This window comes from Phocoena phocoena, chromosome 1, assembly GCF_963924675.1.
Source record: "Phocoena phocoena chromosome 1, mPhoPho1.1, whole genome shotgun sequence".
Taxonomy (NCBI): Eukaryota; Metazoa; Chordata; class Mammalia; order Artiodactyla; family Phocoenidae; genus Phocoena; species Phocoena phocoena.
Window position 1 is genome coordinate 36,650,415 of NC_089219.1, and position 9,078 is coordinate 36,659,492.

Consider the following 9,078-nt stretch of genomic DNA (forward strand, 5'->3'; position numbering starts at 1 on the left):
GCTCTCTATATCCCAAGCCCACGTTTCTGTTTGGCCTTGCCTAGCCCAAAACCTGAGCCGTACCTAGGGAAACAGAAGGGGTACCCTTGGACTCGTCTTGCTGGCCCCAGGCCCTCCTCATATCCTGCTTCCCACAGGCTCTGGCTTCGTCATGTGCAGCGGCAAGGAGAATCCGGACAGTGATGCTGACTTGGATGTGGATGGGGATGACACTCTGGAGTATGGGAAACCACAGTATCCTTGGGGCACTGCGGGACAAGGTGGGGCTGGTGGGACAGTCCAAAGGGAATGAGAAAAGTAGCGAGCACCTCCGGTCACTCATCCACACCCCGCCCCCCGCCAGGGTCAGTGTCTCAGCTTGGGCCGGGGGAGCCCTCCTGAGGATTCAACCCTCATGGCCCACCGCAAACTAGGATCCATTGTCCTTAACCACCATGCCAGATACACGGAGGCCGACGTCATCCCCTGCACAGGCGAGGAGCCCGGTGAAGCCAAGGAGAGAGAGGCACTCCGGGGCGCAGTCCTAAAGCAAGTGTGGGCACAGGCTTGGGCGGGTGGGTTAGATGGATAGGAAGCCCTGAGGTGGGTGTCAACCCAGTACCCGCCCTCAGGGTTATCCTGCCTGCCTTCAGGGCCCACTTCGTTCTTCCTCCTTCCTTTCCTCTAGTGGTGGCCCTCCCAGCACACGCATCACACCTGAGTTCTCTAAATGGGCCAGTGACGGTAAGTCCTAACGCAGGTTAGGAGTGATGGGGGGTGGTAGTGACTGCCTTAAGCCCAACCCCTCACCTGTGCTGCCCAGTCTGGCCAGAGTGTGAGTTGCCTCTCTGTCCCAGCAGAGATGCCATCTACCAGCAACGGTGAGAGCAGCAAGCAGGAGGCCATGCAGAAGACCTGCAAGAACAGTGACATCGAGAAGTGAGTGGCCAGGAGGGAGGCCCGGGGAACCACAGCTCAGTTGGAGGGCGAGGGGCCCTTTGCTACCAGGAAGGCCTGCTGCCCTGGGCACACAGCCGACGGTGGGGCCCAGCTGGTGCTGAGCATGCCTCTGTGAATTGGTCGCTGGGCCCGGGCCCTGGGAGCCTTCGTGGAGGGAGGAGCAGTCAGCCTGCCTGCCTGCCCGCCCGCTGCAGAGGCCTCCGCCCAGGGAGTGTGATGTATGGCTGCCCAGCCCAGCCAGCACACTTGATTCATCTCCAGTTTCTGTTTCTTAATCGGGAGCTAAATTGGTTTCATTTTTCTTGTCCCGGTGGCGCTTGCAGTGGGTTTTAGGCAGGAGTATTGGGTCTCATCACTTCTGGTAGGAATTTTTGGCCGGTGTTCTCAGGCAGGGGAAAAGGGGATCTGTTAGCACTTCTCCCAGGGTTGGGCAACCCCTGGCCTGGATCCTCAGGAGCCACCAGGATTTGAAATCAGCAGGGCACCTTACTGCCTTTCCAGAAGCCCAGGCAAGGCCAGTTCTGGCCCCAGGAGGTGGCATTGTCCAGTTCTGGCTGCCTGGAGCTGCTGCCATTGGCCATTGCCTAACTCCTCACACCCGCCCCTCCCTCCTCTCGCGGCTAGGTTGCCCAGGGTTAAAAGGCAACCTCTTCATTCCAGGGCCAGTGTTCCATCTTGCCTTCTGCCAGGAGAGTGGATTGCAGGCCGGTGCAGGGCCGGGTCGGTGGCCCAGGGTCACCTCCCATTTGTTTCCCTCCATTTTGTGTTGTCATAAATTCATTCCAGCCCGTTGTGGTTGATCAGTTTATCTCGGCCAGGGCCGTGAGTGCTGCTGGCATGATGTATGGGCCGCAGCGTGGGGCCCAGCTGCCCATGAATCACCGCAGCTGCTCCATGTCAGCGCCAGAGCGGGCCGTACGGGTTCGGCGCAACCAGCTTGAGGTGGGGGGGGAGGAATGACGTATGGATGTTTATTTAATAATTCTCTCCTACTCCAGCTGAGCGGGGCGGGCGGGGCTGTAAGGGGCACCCACCCTCATCTGGAGGGGCTGCTCATAAATCAGAAAGACAAGATCATTAATCAGGGATGGCGCCCAGGGGGAGGTGGGGGCCAGAACCAGTGGCCATCCATGAAGGTCCTACCCGCTGAGGGCTGGGGGAGCTGGGGACTGTCCCACCTGTGTGAGCACAGGCACCAGTGGGCAGGGCTGTCTGGGATGAGCTGGGGACTGGCTCAGTCATGTGCAGAGATCTCCATTGGGTCTGGATTTGCCAAGATTAGGGCCCTTCAGTCCCCATGATGTCTCTCTTCCCTGTACACATTATGGGTTCCCATCCTAGATCTTTTTCACAACCTAGGGGAGGAGAAAGGAAGACATGGCTTCTTCCAAGAAATTCTCCACCCCATACCCTAGAGGGGCTCAGGAATAGCTCACAACCTACCTGGGTCAGGGGCCTGGAGGACTGGGTAGTTCACCAGAGCAAAGAATAGAGGCCAGTTATGTGCCGAGCAAATCCAAGATAGGGTGGGCTCTGGAATTGTATGTGGCCTTGGAGCCTTTGGAGATGGAAGTGGGAAATGGCTTCATTCTCTCCTGGCCCCATCCTTTTTGCCTTCCCAGCCCTAACTCATTCTCTGGTTTGGGGTTTGACAGTTAGTTTTCTACTCGGGTAGGCTGCCCCCAGCTCCAGGCCTTGGTTTCCCAATCTTTGAAATAACCTCATAGGATCAGCCTGGTCCTTGGAGAGGAAGGGAACACAGCTACCCATCCTTGTCTCCTTGTCAGGAACTTACCAGCAGTCCAGGTGGGGATGGCACATAGAGCATTGGGCAAAGTGCCTGGGGGAGGAGCCAGCCGTGCAAGTGCTTGTGAGGAAGGAGGGGATGGTAAAAGCTTTCCAGAGCTGGAAAGTTGAATGGATGCTCCCAGGAAATCCGCCAGTGCCAGGAGGAGTTGTAGTCAGAGCCTTTCTCAGCTTCCCTGGAGAGAGGCAAGGCAGAAAGAATCATGGACCCATGGAGTGATGGATCTAGAGCATCCCTGACATAGGGACACAGCCATCAGGAAGTCACATTCTGTGTTGCTGCTAGTGCCCTAAAAGAGAAAGGTCAGAGATCAAAGTTCATTGCTGCCCATGAAATGTTTCCCATCATCCTACCCATGCCCCCCCATTACCACTTACACCCAGCAGGGACAGACTACCTGTAAGCTTTCAGGTTTTCTGGGCCAACTCTCTCCCCTAAGCTGGCAAGACAGGCCACCCTAGGAGATGGTCCTTGCCCACACACCACCCTTGTGATTCTACCTCAGCTGATTGAATACACCCTTTAAACCTCAGCTCTTACCCTTTACAGCCCTCTTCCAACATTCTCAACAACTTCCTGTAAATTGCCGGTAAGATAAACTTTCCTCTCTGATTGCGGCATCTGGGGTCTTCTTGGACACAGTCTCCTTTCCCAGTGTAGCACCTTCTGCTTACTCAGAAGTGAGCCTTCCAGCCAGATGGGGCTCTAGGGCCTCTAGGCCTTGTTCCCACTGTTCCCTCAGCCTGGAGGCCTGTCTCCTCCTGCGTGTAGCCAGTGTAGGGTAGTGGTTACTTACACAGTTACTGGTTGATCACAGAATCAGTCTGCCAGGGTTTGAATCCCATCTTCCCCACTCTGTGAACCTTGGACAGGCTACTTTTTCTGTGCTTAGTTTCTTCATATATAAAATAGGAGTATTAGGATCTCATCATGGGGTTTTTGTGAGGTGTAAATAAGATAATTACTTTTAATCCCTCAGTACAATCCCTGGCATTTAGTAAGTGCTTAATACATTTTAGCTCTTTTATTTGTATTATTGTCCTTATTATTCCCTAAAGCCTGTCTCCAGTGCCATCTTTTCTACTCCTCCAGGAAGCATTCTTCGTCCTCTGAGCCTCTCCAGGTTCTGTTGACTTGTTTTAGGAGAGGTGGGAGGGATCACTCTTTAGAATAGTCCTAGCTATTCCCTGTTCAGTATTGCAGCTCAGAGAGTCTTCAGGAAGTTGTAGGGACCTTGTGCAGGGCTTGGACTACGGGTGAGGACCAACAGGACATCTGACATGTCTAGGAAGAAGCAAGCAGGAGCCCTTGAGGTAGGCTAGGACTATAGCCAGGGGCCTCATCAGTCCCCGCATTTTTCACTCTCCCTGGGGGTTGGCCCAGCTGTTTCTTCAGCAGATGTTTATTCATACTCACGTGCCTAGTATGGGGCTAATGTTCAGAGTGTAGTGGTGTAGTGAGCAGCTTGCCCTCAGGGAAGTGAGTCTAGCAGTGACAGACATTTGTGTTTACACTGCTGTGGTGAAGTCCAGTACAGGGGCTGGAAGAGCACAGAAGGGGCAGCCACCATTGGGGTACTGGCTGGGGGCTTGGAAAAGGCTTCTGGGAGGAGGTGGGAACTAGGCCTGAATGATGAGATGGGACTAGTGAGTTAGGAGGTTGGGGTGATCCAGAAGGAGCAGAAAGTGCTGAGAGGCCAGTAGAGTAAAAAATGGTGGGGTGTGTGGGGAAACTCAGGAGTTTGGCATGGATGGAGCATAAAGTACATGGCAGGGCACTTGAGGGATGCAGCTGGCGGGGACCGGCCCAAGGAGGCCCTTGTAAGCTTGTGGAGAGTTTGGTGGAGCTTTATTCTGAGGTAGACACTAAAATGTTAGAAGTAGAAGTGGTCAGGTTTGCAGAATTCTAGGTGCTAGGAGAACAGAATGGAACGAGGGGACTGGGGTCTGAGAGGCCATTCAGGTTGATGGCACAATCCACAGAGGAAATCATGAGCACCTGGACTAGGGGTGGTAGCTGTGGAAAGAAGTGGAGATGCCAGAGATATTAGGAGCTAGATGACAGATTTTGGATGTGAGGAGTGACTGGGAAGAAGTGGTTTGAGAATGGTTCCCAGGTGTCTGGTTTAGAAATTCACCAGGACCGGAGGTAGAGGAGCAAGGAGAGGGTGAGGAGTGCAGTTCTGGAATGTGGAGTTTGCGGATCGAGGATATGGGTGGGGCGTCTAGCAGACAGCTATATATGCGATTCTGGAATTCAGGGGAGTTGTAGGCTGGAGGTTCAGGTTAGGGATGCCAGCCTGCTGCCTGCCCAGGTATGCCATCCTCTTTGCAGAATCACCGAAGATTCAGCTGTGACCACGTTTGAGGCCCTGAAGGCTCGGGTTAGGGAACTGGAGCGGCAGCTATCCCGTGGGGACCGTTACAAATGCCTCATCTGCATGGTGAGAGGAAGGGAACCTCGGGCGCCCTTGCTGAGGCTTCAGTGCTCCCTGGGGGTTGGAGAGGGTCTCTGCCCTGTGATCTGGGCCCTTCAGAGGGTGGGACAGCCTCAGAGTGACCCCTCCCTTCTCTGCCCATTTTCTCCCTAGGACTCATACTCGATGCCCCTAACGTCCATCCAGTGTTGGCATGTGCACTGTGAAGAGTGCTGGCTGCGGACCCTGGTGAAGTGGCATGGGGGTCGGGAGTGGGTGGCCATTTGGGGTACTGCCCAGATGTCCATGCTCGTGCTTGAGCCTGCTTTGGGGGAGGAGGAGCGAGGAGCAGGGGAGCAGAAGCATAGACCACAGCCCGAAGCCAGGATGTTCACCCCCAAGCTCACTACCCTCTCTCCTCCCCGACCCCAGGTTTATTAAATTCTCCCCACCGGTGGGTTCTCTTGCCTGCTCCCTTCCCCCATCTCCCCACCCCAGCAGGCCCACGTATGACGCATAGCAGTGAGATCCCGGGTCAGGAGGAGGCTGGGTGTGGGTAAGCAGGACCAGGGCCCCAGCCCCTCCCCCTCCCATTACTAAGCTCCTTCTGCTCCTGCCCCTGTTCTTCGCTCGGGAGCAGCCATTAAAATGTCGCCCGGAGACAGCAATAAAAGGCCCGGACGTGGGCTCTGTGTCCTGATCAAAGGCCGCGTGTAATCTCGTTAGGGCCGCGGCAGCCACAGCTGGACCCAGCCTTGTTCTCATTACTGGGGCTCCCGCTGCGGGCCTGGCCAGCCGGTTTGATCCTGGCGTCTCCCCAACACAGGAACGTGCCTGCCTGCTCACAGAAGCCGACCATGCCTCCCCAGCGCAGGCGGGCAGGACCGATCCGAGGTCCCAGCATACAGCTGCTTCAGGGAGAGGCGGCTGCACGCCCAGGGGCTCGCACGAGCAAGTGTGCAGCACAGGGTATAACCAGAGCCCTCCCTGTTCTCCCTGCAGGGTGCCAAGAAGCTCTGCCCTCAGTGCAACACCATCACAGCGCCCGGAGACCTGCGGAGAATCTACTTGTGAGCTGGCCACCCCAGGCAGGCCTTGCCTCGAGCGTCCCGCCTGCCCCGCCTGTGACGTGACCCCCCCTGTACATACTTACACACAGGTTTCCCGTGTACATATGTGCACACACAAACGCACACACACATGCACACACACAGGACTCGAGCCAGAGTGGAGGCTGAGGCCCAGGCCCTGCCTGCTGGCTCCCACCAAGATTGGGGACCATACCTGTTCCAGGTTCCGTTCCCAGGATGGGGCAGGGAGGTGGGGGTAGGGGGAGTAGCCAGGCAAGGCTCCTGAGATCCAGCACCCCCCCCCCCCCCCGCCGACTGACAGATGGACAGACAGACATGCAAACACCAGACTGAAGCACATGTAATATAGACCGTGTATGTTTACAATGTTGTGTATAAATGGGACAACTCCTCACCCTCTATCCCGTCCCCTGCCCTTTGGTTGTATGATTTTCTTCTTTTGTTAAGAACACCTAGAAGCAGTGCCTCGTTCAGGGCTGGCTGGGGGCTCGGCCCATCCACCTCTTGGGGTGCCTGCCTCTCCCTCCCCACTCCCTCTCCCGTGGTTCTCTTCCCTCTCCCATGTGCTCGGTGTTCAGTGGTGTATATTTCTTCTCCCAGACGTGGGGCACGTGCCCCAAGGGACATGATCCTCTCCTTAGTCTTAGCTCCTGGGGTTCCTCATAAGGAGTTGGGGGAGGGGGGAGGCACAGGAAATGGGAACCGAGCTGAAGCAGGGGCTGAGACTGGGGCTGGATGAGGGTGCTCCTGGCTACCCAGCCTTCTGCAGAGAACCTTTCCTGGGATTAGACTGCTGTTCCCAGGGAAAAGTGTTTGTCTCCCCTGCCCTTCTTGTGGGCCCCATGGTGTGATGCTGTGTCTGTATATTCTATACAAAGGTACTTGTCCTTTCCCTTTGTAAACTACATTTGACATGGATTAAACCAATATAAACAGCTGCTGCCTCTGTGCATGTGTATAGGAAGGGGTGGATGATGGGGTGGTATGAACAGAGGCAGTTAAGGGGTTAATTCCTGGCCGCAGTGCGGGGAAAGGACTTGGCTTCGGGTTTGTAAAGCAGTGTGGGGTTGGTCTGCTCAGGGGCCCTAGAGCACTGTCGGTGGGGGTGAGGCCGGGACCTGGACTCCTGACTATTGATGGGTAGGGGCTCCAGGTTAATTCCTTATCGATGCAGAATCGTCAGCTCGTTAATCACAGAAGAGGTCAGAGCTTGGGGCTACAGAGGGGTTGCAGGCTCTATCCCCCAGTCTAGGGCTGGAACAGCTATAAGCTTGGGTGAAAACGTAAGCCCCAAATCTCTGTCCCTTTCTAGTCCCTTGAAGTGAGCCAGGGACCAAAAATGGAACCACCATCTCAGTCCCCTGTGGCTTCTTCTGTTCTCCATCCTAGTGACCAACAGTCTGGTATAGTTAACTGCCCAGATGAAACAAACAGTAGGAACCTCCTTTAAACAAAGTGGGCCTTCAAGTCAGGGAACTGAGGCTGGGCAGCCAGCACTGGAGATGGAGTTTTGTCAAACAGTTATCCCCATGGCTGCCCAGTGCCAGTGAGTGAGCAGCATTCTGGGTACTTGGGCAGGGGCTCAAAGCTGCAGATGAGTCCTTGTCCCCCACACACAGCTGTTTTGACAAAACAAGATTCTGCTAAAATTCAAGACCTCAGTATCTTTATGACTCCAGACTCATCTCCTTCACACATTCTCACACAGCAGGCCCACCCTCCATCTTCCCAAATCTGACACACCTGTCTCCTCTGGGCTGCCCACAGTGAATATTATAGAATCAGGTCTAGTTGGCAGCTCCTGTCCCTCTCTGCACCCAGATGACAAATCACCCTGGTTGGAGTCCAGCAAAGGCCCTTCACAGGCCCAGGCCCAGCTTGATGACACCAAATATTCTGAAAGCAAGGATCCTGGGCCCCAAGATTTTAGGGAATGTATGTGGCCCATTGAGGCGGATCAGCCCCAGTGACGGCTGAGGGTTTGGAAGAGAAGTGGGCAATGCCCAATCCCCACCGGGCTGGCTCCTTTCTGCTCTCTACTCTCCCCTCTGCCTGCCCTGGACTCACGTCAGTGGGTCCTTGATGGCTGGTTACTTCCACCCTGGGGACCATATGCTAACAGGAGACGTTAACCCAGAGCGAGGGCATGAAACCCGCCCTGCTGTGGGATCCTTGAGCACTGTCGCGTGCAGCACTGCCACCTGTTGGCCATGTCTAGGAATGCAGCCATGCAGGCATAGGAACTGGCTGCCACAGTAGTGGGGGAGTCCCAGAGGGCTGAGGCGATGTAGGGAGAGCTTGGCTCTGGAGACAAGAGGGTCCATCAGCCCTGAGACTATCTATCAAGGGTCAGCTCCCACCCAGAGCTTTTCCAGCCATCTCCTTCGCTGCAGGTCAAACTTTCAAAGCCCATCCGTGCCCCCCCAAGTCCCTCGATCACCACAGTAAGCTCATTAAATCAACAAAAATTTATTGAATGCCAGCTATGTGCCAGCATTGTGCAGCAGTGACTTGTAGAATAATAGATGATACAGGACTCTAAGGCTGAAGCCACCACTTCTACCTACAGAGGATCCAAGTGCGTCTCCCTCAAGGAGATGAAGGAGTTTTTTTCAGGCCAGTGGTTCTGGTTCTGGTCTTTAGGGCTCCTGACTCAGCTTGTCCTAGCTCCCATCTGGCGCTGCTGTCTTCCTGCACCCCACTCCATCTGCCCATTACACACACATCTTGCAACTTTCCTGGATCTAGCAGCTTCCTGGCAAAGTGTGGTACACCTGGACAGGCCCCCCACCTGTGTACCCTCAGCTCCCCATCTGGCTTCCACA

The 9,078-nt window shown here is 55.3% G+C and overlaps 1 protein-coding gene across 3 annotated transcripts in view; it reads left to right on the forward strand.

Moving 5' to 3' along the window:
* The window catches only part of RNF220 (ring finger protein 220), a 224,438-nt gene extending 217,248 nt beyond the window's left edge, over positions 1-7,190 (forward strand). For 2 of the 3 annotated variants that reach the window (XM_065881240.1, XM_065881243.1), the window contains 7 exons: positions 138-234; positions 442-528; positions 668-723; positions 840-918; positions 5,081-5,189; positions 5,337-5,411; positions 6,165-6,236. In XM_065881240.1, coding sequence (XP_065737312.1) covers positions 138-234; positions 442-528; positions 668-723; positions 840-918; positions 5,081-5,189; positions 5,337-5,411; positions 6,165-6,236 — 575 coding nt within the window. Of the gene's footprint in view, positions 1-137; positions 235-441; positions 529-667; positions 724-839; positions 919-5,080; positions 5,190-5,336; positions 5,412-6,164 lie in introns of all 3 variants that reach the window. The other variant, XM_065881242.1, reaches the window with a different exon arrangement.
* Positions 7,191-9,078: the final 1,888 nt, after the last annotated feature.